This window comes from Danio rerio, chromosome 9 (genome assembly GCF_052040795.2).
Source record: "Danio rerio strain M-AB ecotype USA chromosome 9, GRCz13ab, whole genome shotgun sequence".
Classification (NCBI taxonomy): domain Eukaryota; kingdom Metazoa; phylum Chordata; class Actinopteri; order Cypriniformes; family Danionidae; genus Danio; species Danio rerio.
The window spans coordinates 54346673-54366819 of NC_141029.1; the positions used below are offsets into that span (position 1 = coordinate 54346673).

At 38.3% G+C, this 20147-nt stretch overlaps 1 protein-coding gene and 1 long non-coding RNA gene across 7 annotated transcripts in view; both read right to left on the reverse strand.

The window, feature by feature from the left end:
* Window positions 1-20147, reverse strand: part of LOC147835440 (uncharacterized) — a 456431-nt gene that overhangs the window by 335871 nt on the left and 100413 nt on the right. The gene's annotated exons all lie outside the window — the stretch shown is intronic.
* tanc1b (tetratricopeptide repeat, ankyrin repeat and coiled-coil containing 1b) overlaps window positions 1-20147 on the reverse strand; it is a 326871-nt gene that overhangs the window by 198991 nt on the left and 107733 nt on the right. For all 6 annotated transcript variants that reach the window (XR_015499911.1, XR_015499912.1, XR_015499913.1 and 3 more), the window contains exon 3: window positions 4106-4291. Coding sequence is in view for 3 of the 6 variants with exons in the window: in XM_087268444.1 (XP_087124570.1) it covers window positions 4106-4291 (186 nt within the window). In the remaining 3 variants the exon portion in view is untranslated. The remainder of the gene's footprint in view (window positions 1-4105; window positions 4292-20147) is intronic.

The following is a 20147-nucleotide window of genomic DNA, read 5'->3' on the forward strand; positions in this document are numbered from 1 at the left end:
GGTTAAAGCTAAACTGAGTTTGAAACCTGTGATCTTAGTTCATAGTTCAGTTTACCTTATATATGCAACAGGGAGATGTGTAGTTTTTTGTTCAATCTAGTTTTAAATGTTAGATGATCAATGTAATTTATATACTCATCCTTTGCATGAGTGGAGTATACTTATTAAATTTTGTTGAATGAGTATTTTACATCGGCTACATAATCACTGTTCAGTTAATTTTTATAAGCCTAATATACAAAGGTCTATTGTGTATTAGTTATGTTTTGTAACCATACAGAAATTTATTTTGAAATGCACATCAAGTCAGCTGAGTAATTTTTTTCTTTTATTTTAAATGTTGACTTGCTTGACAAATTTAATTTAATTAAATATAAAATTAAATCAAATAAAAAAAAATCTAAATTAATTATTTTTTAATTAATTAATAAATTAATTTAATAAAAAATAAAACAAATTAAATTCAAAAATAAATAACAATTTAAAAATTTAATAAAATAATAAAATACTTTAAAAATCATATAAAATAAATAATAAAAATAAACTTATTAAATTAAATTTAAAATAAAATAAAAAGCAAATAAAAAAATGAAATAATCAAATATAGTAATAAATAAAATAATTAACAATAATTAACAATTATTATTTGAAAAATAATAAACATTTAAAAATTAAATATAATAGTAAAATTTAACTAAATATAAAATTAAATAAAATAATTAAATAAAAATAAAATAATTAAATAAAATTACAAATAAACTACAACAAATTAAATTAAATCTAAAAATATTAAATTAAATTAAATTTTAAAATAAACTTATAAAATTTTTTATTATATTGAAAAAAGAAATCAGGGTAATACTAAGCGGCAAACGGAAATTGCAATTCATCAACTAGCCAATAGATCCAATTTTCCTCATGTAGAAAAACGCTTAATGTGGCTCAATGCATAAAAACATTAATAATACAGTATATAACCAAGCTCATATGGCCAGAACACATAATAGTCACGTTTAATAAAATGCGTTTCATTTCAAAGTGTTTCATAAAAAGAAAAAACCCATCTCAGCAAATGCACAAGGAATCTTCTGTCCACCAACTCATCATGAAACTCTTAATGACAACATCTGAGCTCAGAAATTCCCTTTGGCAGGACTGACTAAAGTCCATTGGGTCATTATCATCCAGGGTTTAAGACAATAACTCTCACATTAGCCGTGTTATTACTTCCACTGTCTAAACATGGGAGTCACAGTACAGTCATCTGAAGCTCATTCTGCTTATTTTTTAATTCCTCTCTGAGTGAGTTGTCCCAGAAAATCCTCTGCTTCAACTGATAGACCTGAATGAATATAAACATGGTTGCAATTGGAAAGTAGCAAATTGATTGAAAACCAATTAAAGATAAATTGAATCAAATGGATTTAAAATAAAATTACAATTAAAATAAAAATTAAAAATGTTTAAAAACAATAATTTAATTAAAAATAAACAAAAATAAATTAAATTAAAATTTGATTTAATAATAAACAACATAAAACCATAAAAGTAATATAAAATATAATAAATTAATAAAAAAAATAATTAAACTAAATTAAAAAATAAAACATGATTTATCCATGCATTCAATTGATTTAAATTCTTTAATTAACATACAATTAAAATTTACTTTAAACATAAATTAAATAGATTAAAATAAAAGAAAAAAACATAACAAAAAACAATCAAATATAAAATAATAATAATATTAATAATAATAAAAACAGAATAAAATCTTTCTGACCTTAAATGTTAGATTTTTTTTTACTTTTGAAAAATAATTAATCCATACATACAATTGATTCAAAATACATTAAAATTATATTAAATTAAACTGAATAAAAAAACTAAAAATAATAATAACATTAAAACTAAATTTAAAATAAACTAAAATTAAGTTAAATACTTAACAACATAAAACAAAAAATAATATATATTATATAATAAATTAATTTTAAAATTAGATACAAAATTTAATTTAATTTAATTAATAATAAAACATGATTCATCCATGCATACAACTGATTAAAAAAAATGTCAATTTAAATTTGATAAAAATAAATAAAATAAAAATCTTCCTGAACTTAAATGTTTGTTTAATTATTCATTTATTTACTTTTTATTTACGATTATTACTTTTAAAACATGATTCATCCATGCATATAATTGATTGATTTAAAACAAATTAAATAAAAATTCAATTAAGATTTAATTAAATTAATAAAAATGTATGTATCTTCCTAACCCTTAATGGTTGTTAGACTGTTAATAGATTTTATACAATTTTTGTTCACTCCTTCCTTCACTCATGCAACTGATTTTAAAAAACTAAATGCAACAGTCTCTCATGCAGCATTTTCCAGATTACTAGTAGTCTAAACAAACACTGAATCTAACGTGTTTCTGGCGTCTAACAAATCTCTCCCAGAGGATCTGCTTCTCCAGCGGGATCTCATTTGGGCGTTTATCTTTCCTTAATTGTCAGACTATTGAAATGTGCAAAGGGCAAAAGTGTGTGAGCGTGTCGCCTTCAAAGCATCTGCTGGCTTTTATTCAGAGGTGCAGAATCAACACACATGAGGGCCAGATGCTGAAGTGACCACTGATAGGACTTCAATCCTCTGTGTGAATTCCTCAGAAAACAAAGCTTAAGTCCAGATACAAGCAGCGAAGGCCTTTGAAGATCTCAGCTGCTCATAGCCTTGTCCTGAACACAGACTTGAGGAAAACACAGCTACTGCAGCGTGTGTTTGCACGTACACTCGCTAAATCAATCAGCAAATGAACCGACACATGCATGCTTTTACACCCAGACTATATGATATCAATCTATATGAAAATAAAGCTAAACAAATGTGCATATAAATAATCAATACAATATATAGAAACTATTTTTCTAAATCTCTTGACTTAATTGCATTAAATTATTAATTAAATCTGAATACATCTTAAAGATGTATTCAAACATGGACAATATTATTTTTCCTCCAATTTTTATTATCATATAAAAATATCAACCATACTTAAAATAATTCAAAGGATAAACTTGTATTTTAATTTCATTTAAATAATTTTATATTTGATAATAGGAATAATAATAATAATAATAATAATAATAAGTATTATTATTACTAATAATAGATTAATAATATTAATTAATAATATCAATTAATAATAATAATAATAATATGCAATAACACAATAATTACATTAAAACACAATAACAAAAAAATAATCATTATATTTCAAATAATTATTCAAATTATAAACTTGTATTTAAATTTTATTTGAACTATTTGTAACTTGTAACTTTATTTTTTAGTTTTTATTTTATGCAATAACACAAGATGTATATGCATGTAAATAAAAATTGCGTTTAAGTCTTTAATAACAAGCCAATGCACTGACTTAAAGATGTATTAAAGCACTAACAATTTTATTTTCCCTTTAATTTTTCCCTTTAATTTTCATTAAAAAAATAATAATCATCATATTTCAAACAATTCAAATTGTGAGTTTGTTTTTGAATTTAATTTGAATTATTTGAATGATGGACAGAACAAAAAATGCAACAATATAACGATAGATAGAATGACAGAATGATAAATAGAAATATAGAAAGATAGAAAGATATAGACAGAATGATAGATAGAACGATAGAATACATACAGCATAGAACATTGATAGAATGATAGATAGAATCAGGACAGAACTATAGAACAATAGATAGAATGAACGATAATAGGATGGATGGATGGACGGATGGACGGATGGATAGATGGATGGACAGACAGACAGACAGACAGACAGACAGACAGACAGACAGACAGACAGACAGACAGACAGACAGACAGACAGACAGACAGACAGACAGACAGACAGACAGACAGACAGATAGATAGATAGATAGATAGATAGATAGATAGATAGATAGATAGATAGATAGATATGATAGATATGGTTTTTGCACCACTGGCAAAACTGAAACACCAGTGAAGCCACTGCAACTCGGCTAAAAAGCTGCTGATGTCCCGACATGCTGTTTTAAACTAATAAAACATCCCACCTGGAGACTTCTTGCAGGGTCGAGCTGCCATCACGTATGTGTGTCGGGGCAGCAGAGGAGACGATGGCAGAGACATAGAGACTCCTTTAGAAAAACCCAGTCTGAGGCCTTCATCTGCAGACGGATACGGATCCGGCATGCCACCGCCAGCACACCTCCACTGGCCACTGAGCACCAACGGCTCCCCTGATCACACACAGAGGAAAAACAAATCAATTAGCATTTCCTAACCACCCAAATAAATGTAAAATTATGAATTCGTCCAAATAGAGGCATTGATTTCATCTGGTGAACGTGTACTTGATATTGAAATTAGTATCAGAGAAATATAAAACATCGCAATGTTCGTTTTTTATAATATTAAGCAGCCCTAATTCAGCACTAATCAGTAGTACGTTGTGATCTTCTGATCTAACAGACACAGCGCAACATGATTTAGAAAAAGCAATCAACATCTTGTTGCAGGTCAAAATGAACACATTTAATGCAAAACTAAATGCATTTCTCCACTGATTACTTAAACTAATAGGTACAATTAGCTTTGGAGAGTTTTTCGAGTCGTCATGAACGCGACATGCAGCTTGAATGGAGAATGAATGACATTCGCAGTGGCGGGAAGCGCTGAACTGAACATGAATTTAAGCACTTGAATTTTCATCTGTGCTTCACATTGAACTGTAGAATGGCTTCAGAGCATTTGAGAGTAGGCCTACATGACAACTTTCTAGTGCCTTATAATAGGCTACCTTCTTGGCTTTTGTTAGCTTATAAATTACAGCGAATTTAGCGCGCACGCAAGAGCGGATTTGGATCGGTACTAAGGTAGCTGACCGATACCGGATCCAGCAAAAACATGCGGTATCGAACCGATATCTGATCCAAGTATTGGGATCGGTGCATCCCTGAAATAAAGTAAATATTTCCCAACTGCAGTAAGATCATAAGTGATTCTTTAAGTGAAGTTTATTTATAAACAAATTTCGAGAGGATCACCTGCTTATGATTGTTCACAGCTGTTCCAACTTTAGCTAATGACTGATTATCCTATCAGACGATCCTTAACTCACTATAAATAACCAGACTTTTCTCATCTCAATATCTTCGTCTTGAAGAAACCCCCCCACACAACCCTACTTTCCCTCCTTTCAAACGGGCGTCACGGTGGCCAGCGATTAGCGCTGTTGCCTCACAGCAAGAATGCCCCTGGTTTAATTCCTTGCCAAACCAGACGGCATTTCTGTGCGGAGTTTGCTCGTTCTCCCCGTGGTCGCGTGGGTTTTCCCCGGGTCCTCCGGTTTCCTCCCACGGTTCAAAAACAAGCACTCTAAACAATTAATCCAAATACATTAGCTAAACCCCGAGTACACCTTTCAGCATCCATATCTGACACTTAGCTACAACAAGCAAGAGGGAGAGTCATCGAGATCTACCTGAGCTCAAACTCCCCTCTCGCCTTGCAACGGGAGGGAGCCCAGGGCTCGAGGATTTTATAAGCTCAGGGCTCTCTCCCGGGACAGCACGCCAAACTAGCTTTATCATCAATCATCAGCCAAGTGTGAACTCTTGAAAGAGAAGGTGAAACACATGAAATGATCAGCCTAACAGCTCCAGTGAAACACTTTTACTAATGACTTGACTGATACTTTCAGTAATGAGGATGACGGAGATTCATAAATGCAGTTCATAAAAACATTCAGTCGTCTCAATAAAAACAAACAGAGCCACTGAGATTCACTTTAGATTAAAACCTGGCAAATAAAACAGAAATGGTTTTCACTGTAAACCTTCAGAGGAACAGAAACTAATTAGTAGAGCTCAATAATAACACAGGAGAACACGGCTCCAGGGTATTATCATGACACGCTTCACACACAACACATTACATTCATTCCTACAACCCATTGTTTCTGTATAATTATTTTCTTTCGCTAAATGTTCAGAAATGCATTAAAGAAGTGATTTTAAATGTGATGATCTGTGATTGGGCGAGGCAGTGGCGCAGTAGGTAGTGCTGTCGCCTCACAACAAGAAGGTCGCTGGGTCGAACCTCGGCTCAGTTGGCGCTTCTGTGTGGAGTTTGCATGTTCTCCCTGCCTTCGAGTGGGTTTCTTCCGGGTGTTCCGGTTTCCCCCACAGTCCAAAGACATGTGGTACAGGTGAATTGGGTAGGCTAAATTGTCTGTAATGTATGAGTGTGTGTGTGAATGTGTGTGTGGATGTGTGTGTTTCGCATCTATTTGCACTCTTCAGAATTAAACGCTACTTATTAGGGATTTTTACATTGCTAATGTATTATTACTATTATATTACAGTATTTTTGCATCCAAAAAATATTCAGTTGCTGTCACATGACCTCAACAGCATCCATTTTTTATTTTTAATAAATATGAATTTGGGGCATCACGGGGATGCAGGGGGTAGCACGATCACCTCACAGCAAGAAGGTCGCTGGTTTGAGCCCCGGTTTTGGTTTGGATCTGTTGGCATTTCTGTGTGGAGTTTGCATGTTCTCCCCGTGTTGGCATGAGTTTCCTCCGGGTGCTCCGGTTTCCTCCACAGTCCAAACACAAGCGCTTTAGTGGGAATTGAATAAGCTAAATTGTCTGTAGTGTATGTGTGTGAAAGAGTGTGCATGGGTGTTTTTAAAAGGGTTGGGTTGGGGCTGGAAGGGCATCTGCTGAGGAAAACATATGCTGGATAAGTTGTCGGTTCATTCCCCTGTGGCTATTCCTGATGAATAAAGGGACTACGCCGAAAAGAAAACGAATGAATTCATTAATAAATATATTTGCTATAAATGTTTTAAAGGTTATGAAATGTAATTATATGTGTTATAGGTATAATTAATTCAATCTTTTAAATACAATTCTGCACTTTGCACAGAATTATGCATAAAAAAATCCTAATGCACATTACACTGAACACTTAAAATGCTGGGTTCTTATGATCAAATGTTGGGTCAAATGTGGACAAACCCAACTATTGCTATATTTGACACACTGAGTACATTTATATGGACACCAATAATCTGATTTCAATGAGATTAAGACATTACTATGATTAAGAGTCCACCATGTAAACCAGTGGTAGGGAACCTATGGCACTCGAGCCACATGTGGCTCTTTGACCAAAATCACGTGGCTCTTTGACCAAAATCACATGGCTCTCCAGTTGTCTTCCTTCAATAATATTACATATTAAAAAATATAACCGTCATATAAATATAATACAATTATAATTCCCTCTTTATTGTCATTTTTACAGCAAAAATGAATAAGAACTCTGTTAACAATAAAAAGATGTTCTTTCTTCATTCACGGACTTGCTCAACATAATGCTTCATATTTGTAACGATTGGAGTCTTGGAGTAACGATTGATGACCAACTAAACTGACCAGAACTGCTCGATCTTGCAGATTCGCACTCTAAAACATCAGAAAGATCCAACCCTTCCTATCTGAACATGCAGCTCAACTCCTTGTTCAAGCTCTTGTTCTCTTCAGACTGGACTATTGTAACTCTCTACTAGCCGGGCTTCCAGCTAACTCTGTCAAACCTGCTTTTAACTCTGTCAAATCTGTAGTCGAATTATTTGCCAAATTATTAAATGGTGGACTTTAACTGCAGTTTGGCTCTTTCATTCAGGGAATTCATTCATGTCCCTCGCGACAAACGAGATATTTGATTCGAGGAACTGCTCTAAGCGTGTATTTTCATGCAGTGTTTGATACCGCACAGCGAATGAGAGAAAAAAAAAACGACAGCATTTTCCGGAAACTTAGATGCACACGGCAGGTAGTGTCAGAAAGCCGCGTGTGTTATTCCGGTCACAAAATGCGGTTAAAAACCCTACACGAGGTTAAAGTTTGGTTGTGGTCCTAACATGTTACAGTGCAATAGTTAACTTAGTTCGATACGAACAAACTGAATAAACAAAGAGCACTGGTCGCTCACATACCAAATCTGTAGAGACAGGACAATCACCAGCAACTAGAGCCGCGTCTTTATTAAGAGGAGACTACAAGCGAATCCAGATCTCAGCGTTTGCAGATGAGAACAGCTCTCAGGTAAACAATAATCCTCCTTAGACACGTAAGTTATTGTTGTCGAGCGTCGCGTACACTGTTAATCCACACGTGAGTCTGAGCTCTCACAGAGAGAAAAAGAAAACGAAACTTAACGGCAGCAAACTATAAAAGCAACACTTCACGCTTGTTTTGCCAACACAACGTGGCGTCTATGTCGTGTAAACACAGTAATGAATATTAATGAAGTTGCTCAATAGAGCGCGCTGATTGGTTTGAACCAAGCCTTACTCATGCATTAATGCAACACACTGTAAGACGTAATAAGACTCACTCTGGCACAGACGCCCAGTCTGCACACTGGAATACACGCTATTATGTCATGACCGTGACGCAGCTTCAAAAATTCGTTTCAAACAGGAAGTACGAATTTGCTTGAAATAACGCAAAAACAACCAATTTACACTTTTTAGTGAAATATAGGTGTCCTAATAGTGTTTTTAGCAGTGTGGGACACATATACCACTGTCAACAGCTCAAAAAATGTGTTTTGGTGTTTCGTGACCCTTTAATGAACCTAAAAGAGCACGTCACTCCGCTGCTCATCCGTTTGCACTGGCTGCCAGTTGCTGCTCGCATCAAATTCAAAGCTCTGATGTTTGCTTACAAAGCGACATCTGGCTTTGCTGCTTCTTACCTGCTCTCACTTCTGCAGATTTATGTGCCCTCCAGAAACTTGCGTTCTGTGAATGAACGTCGCCTCGTGGTTCCATCCCAAAGAGGGAAGAAATCACTTTCCCGATCGCTCGCGTTTAATCTGCCCAGTTGGTGGAATGAACTCCCTAACTGCATCAGAACGGCAGAGTCACTTGCTGTCTTCAAGAAACCACTAAAAACTCAACTATTTAATCGAGGGAATTTTTATTAAGTAAAACTGGCCTCAGACGGTTTAGTTTAGTCTGCTTCAAACCTGCAGGAAAATATCTCAATATCAATTTTGATCTTAAAATTTTTGTTAATTTCATACGCAACAAAGTTCCAGAGTCTTTAAATGAGTTTGCACTTCCAGAGGCAATGAAAGGAATTCCCAGGCTCTCTATGACACTTAACACAAAGAGCTGGTATAGAGGGATCCATTTTATTTAATAAAACTGCTGTTATATGCAGCCTATGTAAAATCTTATGTTGAGTCTCTTTAAGTCGATTACAAATAAAACTGGGTCTAATACACCTCAAAGCCCCTTGCCAGTCATCATCTATATAAACTGTTTTCTTTCTCAAATATTTCCTAAGTGATGTTTACTAGATTCAGGATTTTTTTCACAGCATTTCCTATAATATTCTTTCTTCTGGAGAAAGTCTTAATTGTTTTATTTCGGCTAGAATAAAAGCAGTTTTTATTTTTTTTAAAGCCATTTTAAGGTCAATATTATTAGCCCCCTTAAGCATTATTTGTTTTGGATCATTTACAGAACAAACCACTCTTACAGGGCTCGAATTTGCGACCGTATTGGTCGCATTTGCGCCCGAAATTTTATCTATGCGACCTCAAAATAGTTCCAGTTTTTACTGCAAAACGTTCACCACTTGATTTGGGAGACATTCACGCAGAATACTTCTCTGCACTTAAAACGCAAAACGCAGCGCTCAGGAATGGTTTAAAACAGTTGTCATGTCATCTTGCTGCAGTAAACAAAGCCAAGTCCGTAATGCTTGCCCCGCCTTCGCGCTCTTCTTATTGGCCCACCACTGCTCTAGCACTGAAAAATCAGCTGTCAATCACTCAGTCAATGCCTTCTGGCTTGGGATGACAGAGAGAGCTGCTACCGTGAAAAATTGTAAAATGCTGAAGATGAGAATGAAGATAACCTATGGTTTAGAAACCATGGCATCTAAAGTTACAAATAATGACACATCTTACTAGTGATCATGTGCTGAATGTTAATCCACCATCTACACTTTTTGAAGAGTGGATAAAAGACTTCCATTGGCTTTAAGTCCGCTATGAAAAGTCTGTGGGTGGAATTTTCAGGTAACTGTTTGCCACATCTAGCACGAGAGCTTCTGTTTAATCCTTCATATAATCGCTAGATGCTGTCCGCCATACAAGTGGCAGATATATGTTAAATTTAACACCACGTACACCATCTGCTCATAAAAAGACCGGTATTGCTATTAACATGACGTATGCATATAATAAGGTACAGTACATGTCAAAAACATCAGTGCAATATCAGACAGCATCCGTGAGAACAGCACAGGTATATCATTAACAGATTCATTCATGTCAAGCAGTGCGTGCAGGGCCGGTGAGCGCTCCGTGTACCTTTAGTCACTCAGTTTTGTTATAAAAATTTATTTTCTTGTGATAACAGGTTTTCCTCGAGACATATTTTCCTCAAGCTTCCATATATGTATTTTTTTGCTTGATAGTTGGATTACTGTTGATTTTTTAAATGCAATAAACCTGTTTGTTCACACTTATGGTGCTTATAATTGGTGGATGCTCCTAAATTTTTTAAGTTAGGAGCACCGGTGCTACCAAGGAAAAAGGTTAGTTTCGAGCCTTGTGTTATACAATGACTTGCCTAATTAACTTAGTTAAGCCTTTAAATGTCACTTTAAGCTGAAGTGTCTTGAAGAATATCCAGTCAAATATTATTTACTGTCATCATGGCAAAGATAAAATAAATCAGTTACTAAAAAATGAGTTATTAAAACTATTATGTTTAAAAGAAATTATTTTCAGTAAACAGAAAAGCATTCAGGATTGCTAATAATTCTGACTTCAACTGTATATACACAGTGCGCTTTGTTATAATCCCTCAAATGTAATAGGTCATCTGGGAACTACGAAGTATGCATACTATTTACTGTAGAATCCCTCTCTGAACAATGACAGTACATTATTCTGAATGTGAACAGTGTCTTCCTGGCTTCCTCCCGCTGATGAGGAGCTAAACAAAGACGTCTTGTGTCTGAAATGGCCGGCAAACAGGAAGTCAGAGAGGAAGTCGCACCTTTGCTCTCTTTTAACTGCCACTGAGATCACCAGCGCCTGGTCAAGCTGACCCCTGAACATATCCAAGAGGTCACAGCCGAAGTAAAATGTGTGAGGTGAGCTTTATTCTGGCCAAAAACACCCACTTGCAGATGAAGTCAGAATTATTCGCCCTCCTGTGATTTCTTTACTTCTTTCTCAAATATTTCCCAAATGATGTTTAACAGATTCAGGAAAGTTTCACAGTATGTCTGATAATATTTTTTACTCTGGAGAAAGTCTTATTTGTTTTATTTCAGCTAGGATAAAAGCAGTTTTTAATTTTTATAAACCATTTTTAGGTCAATATTATTAGCCCCCTTAAGCAATATTTGTTTTCGATTGTCTACAGAACAAACTAACTACCCTAGTTAAGCCTTAATTTAAATAAACAAATTAATAAGCCACCATAATAAAACAAACAGGAAAACATGGACATGATATGATGCCACCCATCACTTCAGAAGCATTAATAGATTAATTAATAAAGAAAAACAGCATGTCAGTAATATGGGAATATTTTGGTGTCACAGACACTAAACAAAAACCGGTCATTTGTAAGAGCTGTCACAGAATTGTTGCTACAGCATGAGGAAATACAACAACCAGCACCTATAAAAGCCCCACAGACAGCTATACGAGGAGCGTCTTGCTAAAAAGTCAACTTAAAGTATTGCAAGTGACACTCAATCAAGTAGCAAGCAACAACAGTGTACAATTTCAGAGGTGTTTGCAGCGGCTACACCGTATGAAAAAGCATCACGAAGGCACTAGTAATAACAATAATAATAATAATAATTCCTTACATTTATGTAGCACTTTTCTGGGCACTCAAAGCGCTTTACACAATGGGGGGAATCTCCTCATCCACCACCAGTATGCAGCATCCACCTGGATGACGCGACGGCAGCCATTTTGCGCCAGACCGCACACCACACACCAGCTGATTGGTGGAGAGGAGACAGAGTGATGCAGCCAATTGAATATGGGGATGGTTAGAAGGCCATGATAGACAGAGGCCAGTGGGCAGATTTGGGCAGGATGCCGGGGTTAAACCCCTACTCTTTTCGAAGGACATCCTGGGATTTTTAACGACCACAAAGTCAGGACTCGGTTTAACGTTTCATCCGAAAGACGGCGCTCACTGAGCAGTATAGTGTCCCCGTCACTATACTGGGGCATTAGGACCTATACAGACCGCAGGTTGGGCGCCCCCTGCTGGCCTCACTAACACCACTTCCGGCAGCAACCTAGCTTTCACATGTGGTCTCCCATCCAGGAACTGACCGGGCGCAGCCCTGCTTAGCTTCAGTGGGCGACCATGTGAGAGTTGCAGAGAGCTAGCTGCCGTGCAACTAACTACCAACCTTGCTAAAAACACAGTGCCTTTTAACACAGTGACCAAAGAGGGAATTAAAAACCTCATCCAAATGCTGGATAAGACATATACATTTACATTTAGTAATTTAGCAGACACTTTTATCCAAAGTGACTTACAAATGAGGACAAGGAAGCAACTTACACAACTATAAGAGCAACAATGAATAAGTGCTGTAGGCAAGTTTCAGGTCTGTAAAGTGTAAGAAGCAAAACATTAGTAATTTTTATTTTTATTATTTTTTTAGTACAGTTAGCGGTGGAGCCAGAGAGGCAATTGCTGATTAGGAAGGGAAGTGGAGACTAAATAGTTGAGTTTTTAGTTGTTTCTTGAAGACAGCGAGTGACTCTGCCGTTCTGATGCAATTAAGGAGTTCATTCCACCAACTGGGCAGATTGAATGTGAGAGTTCGGGAAAGTGATTTCTTCCCTCTTTGGGATGGAACCACGAGGCGACGTTCATTCACAGAACGCAAGTTTCTGGAGGGCACATAGATCTGCAGAAGTGAGAGCAGATAAGGAGCAGCAAAGCCAGAAGTCGCTTTGTAAGCAAACATCAGAGCTTTAAATATGATGCGAGCAGCAACTGGCAGCCAGTGCAAACGGATGAGCAGCGGAGTGACATGTGCTCTTTTAGGTTCATTAAAGACCACTCGTGCTGCTGCGCCACTCGTGCTATACTTCCATCTTGCACATATTTTAGCCATTTTGTGGTACTACAGCTGTATGTTGAATGTTGTGATATTTTGTATATCATCTATAATAATTATTTAGTTTTTTGACAATATAAGCTACAGAAAGGCTCTTATCAGTCATGTTAGTTTGCTGTGTGTTCTGTGGTTTTATAATTATTATTTTTTTGTTTGTATAATAGGTTACACTATCTCCCTATTTGAGTCTAACTTGTTTACAGAATAAGGTTATTTTATTTGTGTTTACTGTGTGCTCTAGAGAAAAATAAGTGTTTATTTCTGATTATTTAAAACAAATTTGAATAAATGTTGAAGATAATATCTTTTCAGTTTCTTTTTTTAACTAACACTACAGATTATTACAGTTTATTAAGTTGAAGCTTGACTACAAAATTAAATCGCAAATCAAATCACAATTGCAATATCTGTCAAAAATAAAACTAACCGCCGACTATTCCAGCATATGCTTTACGCAGCTGATGCCCTTCCAGCCGCAACCCAGCACTTAAAAAACTCATACACACTCATTTTTACACATACACACTCATACTAGGGATGTCCAGATCTGATCATGTGAGTTTTGGAAAATCTGGTCCGATCATGCGGTTTCAGACTCGATAAGAATCTAACGTTACCTCCCGATCAGGACTCGAATATATATGTATATTCTCATTATTTTCTAACACGTCTATATTTATGCTGTGGCACACAGTTAGACCTCTTTCTTGACTTCACACAGGAACAGCAACGCGTGCAGCATGACATCACTTTGTTGCAGAGTAGCTATTGAGTAAATGCCAGAAATGTGGAACACGGAAGCAGCTTGTAGCGCAAAGCACGAGTTTGTCTGCGGTCTGGAGCTATTATAAAGTTGATGAGACCTTTTAGTGGCGTTGCAAATGTCCTTGATGAGAACAGAAACAGGCTCAAACCTGACCAGCTAGAGATGTTAGTTTTCATTAAGAAAAACATCTCCTGTGAAACTTACTGCTGTGATGACAGTAAGAGTTAGGAGTGCAGTTCCTAAAAGCACATCAATGGCTTTGCAAACACTGTGGTGAATTTATTTATTTATTTTTTCGTTTTTGTTTACATGCCTGCCGGGTATTTTAAGTTGAGATGCTGTTTGTTTTTACATTAGACTTTTTTTATGTTTACCGTTGCATTAAAGTCTTAGGCCGTACTCACTCTAGGTACAATTGCCTCAAACCGGTGCAAAGCACGCTTGTCCGCCCTCTCGTCTCCCCGACGGCCCGCACTCACACCACAATCGGGCCTCAGCACGCTTACGTCATCACTGCTGTGCTGTTCAGCGAGAAGCGCTCTCTCACTCAGCAGCACAGTGGAGATTTCTCTAGTTATATCGTTTCAGTTGTTTGATATGCAGTGACATGCAGTCAAATATTTCGCCAAACAGTCCTTAGGGATGCGGTGACACGCAGTCAGATATTTCGCCAAACAGATCCACCACATTTAGCGCTCATAAACAGTCGTAAAGCTCTCGTTCTGCAGGAATGAGGAGGTCTGCTAAAGGAGCGTAGCTGTCATGCAGTGAGGGGTTTGCATCTTTAATAAGCTACGGCAGTTTGCATTCACTGAACAGTAAGAATGATTAATAAATCCATATGAAACAGCCCCTTAAAAGTCACGTCTCGCTTTCAGTTTCGTACGCGTTTTGCACTCACACTACAAGCGTACCGCGCCAAAGCCCAAGTGAACCGCGCTCAGGCACACCTCTTCCAAACAAGCCAGGGCTGGCCAATTGAACCGTGCTTGAGCCCGATTCAGCGCACTCACACTTCTCAAACGATCCAGGAAACGGGCCTGGGCACGGTACGGATGGCATAGTGTGAGTAGGCCCTAAAAGTGAAGAATTGATGTTATTTATTACTTGATAATTCTGGCTACCTCACAGAAGTTCTCTGTTTGTTAACAGAGGTGTTGAATGTTAAAAAAGTGAACTAAATAAAGAATAGGGAACATCCTGGATCGGTTTCTTCGATCTTCTTTATTCTTTTATGTATTATAGAAATATCGGATCGGGTTTCGGCATCGGTAGATACTCAAAATCAAATCGACTTGGACTCGAGGGCAAAAAAACCTGATCGGGACATCCCTAACTCATACACTATGGCCAATTTAGCTCATTCAATTCCCCTATAGCGCATGTGTTTGGCTTGTGAGGGAGCACCTGGAGGAAACCCACGCCAACACGTGGAGAACATGCAAACTCCACACAGAAATGCAAATTGGGCCAGCCAGGACTCGAACCAGCGACCTTCTTGCTGTGAGGCGACAGTTGAACATTAGTAAATTTATTGTTTTATTTTTTTAATTTAGCCCATATTAATTGTTAGCAACCACTTACCTAAATTCTAAATAATTAAGTAAATCCAATTCATTCTTTTTTTTTTCCAGTGTATAAATGCTACAGCTTCATTCATCCAGGCAGAACGTTTGCAAAGAGGAGATGTCCAACAAAACCATCTATAAAAGCTTTCTTCTTTCAGTCAGATTTGAGTAAACTATGTTATGAGAAACAAGTGAATGGCAGTACTTTACTATGATTTTCACTTTGACCAGACTTGTCAAAACTAACACTTTAGAAAGCTTCAAAGTGTTTAGACAAGCAGCTCTCAAAAAAAGCCAGAGAAAAGTGACTTTCACTGAGAGACAAAACAATGCTGAAAAGCCGAGCGTGACATTTGGAGTGGAGGACAGAGCGCTTTTGTCAAACTCTGAGTCAGAAGCACTGAGAAAGCAGATTTCAGACAGAAGGATGTAGTCTTTATGTCAAACGCTGGACGGATATCTGTCCCGCTCTGTCATTTCCTACAACCACAGACGGCACACAACAAGAGTCGCCACAAGAAAGAGGAGAAAGACATGGATCTTTCATTCTGTGTCAACAATGCCTCGATTACAATACGGTACCATTCAGAACACACTGTAAAAAATGAACGTAAATAAGCAGTTTTTCCATGTCTTGTGATTCCTTTTTTGTTTTAATTTCTTTAGCCATTTATTTACAGCAGGGGAAATAAGTATTAAACATGCCATTTATTTTTCCTGGGAAATATTTTTAAAGGAGCTCTTGACATGGAATGGAACCAGATTTTGGTAAAAACCCAAACAATACATTTACATTTATTCATTTAGCAGACGCTTTTATCCAAAGTGACTTACAAAAGATGACAAGGAAGCAATTTACACAACTATAAGAGCAACAATGAATAAGTACTAAAGGCAAGTTTCAGGTCTGTAAAGTCTAAGAAGGAAAGTATTAGTAATTTTTTTTTTTTTTTTGAGTACAGTTAGTGGTATAGCCAGAGAGGCAATTGCAGAATAGGAAGGGAAGTGGAGACTAAATAGTTGAGTTTTTAGTTGTTTCTTGAAGACAGCGAGTGACTCTGCCGTTCTGATGCAGTTAGGGAGTTCATTCCACCAACTGGGCAGATTGAATGCGAGAGTTCGGGAAAGTGATCTCTTCCCTCTTTGGGATGGAACCACGAGGCGACGTTCATTCACAGAACGCAAGTTTCTGGAGGGCACATACATCTGCAGAAGTGAGAGCAGATAAGAAGGAGCAAAGCCAGAAGTCGCTTTGTAGGCAAACATCAGAGCTTTGAATTTGATGCGAGCAGCAACTGGCAGCCAGTGCAAGCGGATGAGCAGCGGAGTGACATGTGCTCTTTTAGGTTCATTAAAGACCACTCGTGCTGCTGCGTTCTGAAGCAGCTGAAGAGGTTTGATAGAGTTAGCTGGAAGCCCGGCTAGTAGAGAGTTGCAGTACAAATATACAAACAAAACAAAATAAATCAGAGATTTGAGTTCTGTATAATGGCACAAGAAAGAGCACTGAACTACTGAAACGGGCAATGTTGACCAATTTGGCATGGATCATCATCGGACAATGAAAGCCCACCCTCCGATGCCACGGTGGACGTCTGGTCTCCGGTGTCATCGAGTGTAAGGGCTACCATCTTTTAGACGGATCGCTTCCCCCGCCCGAAGCTTGGTTGGAGCGCTTAGAGGAGCGGGAGGTCCGCGGGCCCGTGGGCGACGGATTATCTTTTGCTAAAACCCTCAGGTCTGCCTGAGTGCCCGCTGCAGAGCAGGGGACAACTGGGGTGGTTCGCCCTTTAGCAAAGGCTAGCCGCGATCTTTACTGCACAACAGTCATGGCATCGCAATGACGACATGAACTGCCCGCGAGCAGCGCATTAACATGCTGGACCCCCCAGGCATGCAACGCAGTGCCCGTACCTATCATCCGGGGACAGGAAACTACCGCATCCAGAAACGCACAGTTGGAGCGCCGTCCTGCACGCCTGTGTTGCTCTTTTTGTGAAGTTGCAACTTTATACGTACCGCTCTGGAGGACTGGACCCAAAGAACGGCAGGCAAGGGAGAACCCCAGCTCGACCGTCTGCCGCTGCGTGTGCACACTCTGGACCGGGAGAATGCTCTCGTTCGCTCGGAATCGCTGGATCACAGCAGGAGGAACCCTCATCGACTCGATCAGAAAGTCTCTGAAGCGAAAAGGATGGCGTTTGCTCGCTCCAGGTGTGCTTATATGCTGGGATAATTGGCAATGAAGCACACCTGCGCAAGCTTACGCTGCCAATTCATTTCATTCATTGGCCCGTTCAATACTCTTTCAGACAAGCGGCTTCTGAACCGTATCCTCCCATACGTGGGTTTTCAAAATCAAATCCACTTAATAGCACTGAAGTTCCCCAACCGAAGGGGAACTCTGGCTTACCTCAGTGTGGATGGCTTTTCCGCTTTTAGTAGTTTTACTTAGCTGATGATTGATTATAAACCTTGTTTGGCATACTGTCCCGGGAAAGAGCCCTGAGCACATAAGATCCTCGAGCCCGGGGCTCCCTCCCATTTACAAGGCGAGAGGGGCGTTTAAACTCAGGTAGATCTCGAGAACTAACCTAACTACTTACTAGGAGCATGTCTACGATGTAGATTTATATTGCAAATTTATATTAATCAAAGAAGTTGCATGTTTTTGAACGGTGGAAGGAAACCGGGAAATCCGGGGGAAACCCACGTGAGCACAGGACGAAGGTGCAAACTCCGCACAGAAACGTCAGCTGGCTTGGTAAGAACTAGAACCAGTGACGTTCTTGTTGTGAGGCAACAGTGCTAACCACTGGGCCACTGTGCCACCCATCTAGGAAAGGAGGAGGAGAAGGGGTGAAAGGGAGGATACTTGAAAAAGTTGGCTGTTATATAGAACTAAGGCTGCGTCCGAAACCGCCTACTACTCAGTAGGTACTGTATTTGAATTTAAACGTACTACTCTGCTGTTAGAAAAGTACATTCTATACAGTATGAATGTGGAAAGTATGAATGGAATTCGGACGTACAACATCCGCCATTTTGACATAGGCTGCCTCCGAAACCGCATATGTCCATACTATACAGTACGCTAAAATCAGTATGCGAGCCGCGTAGTATGTCCGAACTCATAGAATTCGAAAAACAGTATGCGAGAAGTACCCGGATGATGCCCAGCGAGCGAATTCATAAATGGGAGTAAAGTGATGCAAATGACGCAGGTACGTCACGTGACTGTCAAAATGGCGGATGTAGTATGTCCGAATTCCATTCATACTGTATAGAACGTACTTTTCTAACAGCCGAGTAGTACGTTTAAATTCAAATGCAGTACCTACTTAGTAGTAGGCGGTTTCGGACGCAGCCATAGTCACGTGACGTACCTGCGTCATTTGCTTCGCTTTACTCCCATTCATGAATTCGCTTGCGGGGCATCATGGGATAGCACAGCGTGCATGGGATGCGCACTCCAGAATCTCGCCGGAAGTAGTAAGTCATCCGGGTACTTCTCCCACACTGATTTTCTAATTCTATAAATTCAGACATACTACTCGGCTCGCATACTGATTTTAGCGTACTATGGGTACGCCTAAGGGTATTTATAGTGGCTTAGGAATCATCTGATTGGTGAATCGTAAATTAGATAATGCGGGACCAGCTGCAAGCAATCATAAGCATGTGATCCTCTCGAAATTAGTGTATAAATAAACTTCACAAAGGGAGAGCAAATGATAACAGAACTTTCATTTCTAAGTGAACTATCCTTTTAAGATACAGTCTACACGGTCAGCTTTCGAGGATTAGTTAACCTTCGAGAAACTAAAGAGAAGAAAACTGAACAAAGGAGACAGAAAAGGCAGTTTGAGTGACAGTAAAGTAAACTTCTCCACTCTACATGTGCTCTTTAGGTCCAAAGCAAAACCACACGCAGCAGACCGACCATTTGAGAAGCCCATGAAAACAACTAATTATCCTGCTGGACGGACAACTGATTACAACCTCTCCTGACTTTCCTGGCCAATCCAGACTGAGGCTTATAATTATTATAGTCTGCTTATATCTATAAAGCCTCTGATTAGAGCAGGACATCATCTATAGGAATAGATTTAATGAGTAAGGGAGCGGTTATGCTTTCATCGAATGTATTCTGAAGATCCAGCTAAATACTGCAGCATATAGATTTCAGACATGATCACAGATGTTCTGTTATGAATGTGAGTTTCCAGGATTCTCCAGTCTCTATTGTGCTGTATTGTGAGGTGACTGTCCTCAGATCAGATGTGAGGGTGTGTCTTTGGCTCCTGTGTGTGAAATAAATCTGGCCTCTGGAATGCGAGTCGTCATTGTTCAAGTCTCTAAACACTGAAGAATGAAAGCCCACCAGCTCATTTCACCTCCCCTCACACACACACACACACACACACAGAGAGAGAGAGAGAGAGAGAGAGAGAGAGAGAGAGAGAGAGAGAGAGAGAGAGAGAGAGAGAGAGAGAGAGAGAGAGAGAGAGAGAGAGAGAGAGAGAGAGAGAGAGAGAGAGAGAGAGAGATGCACA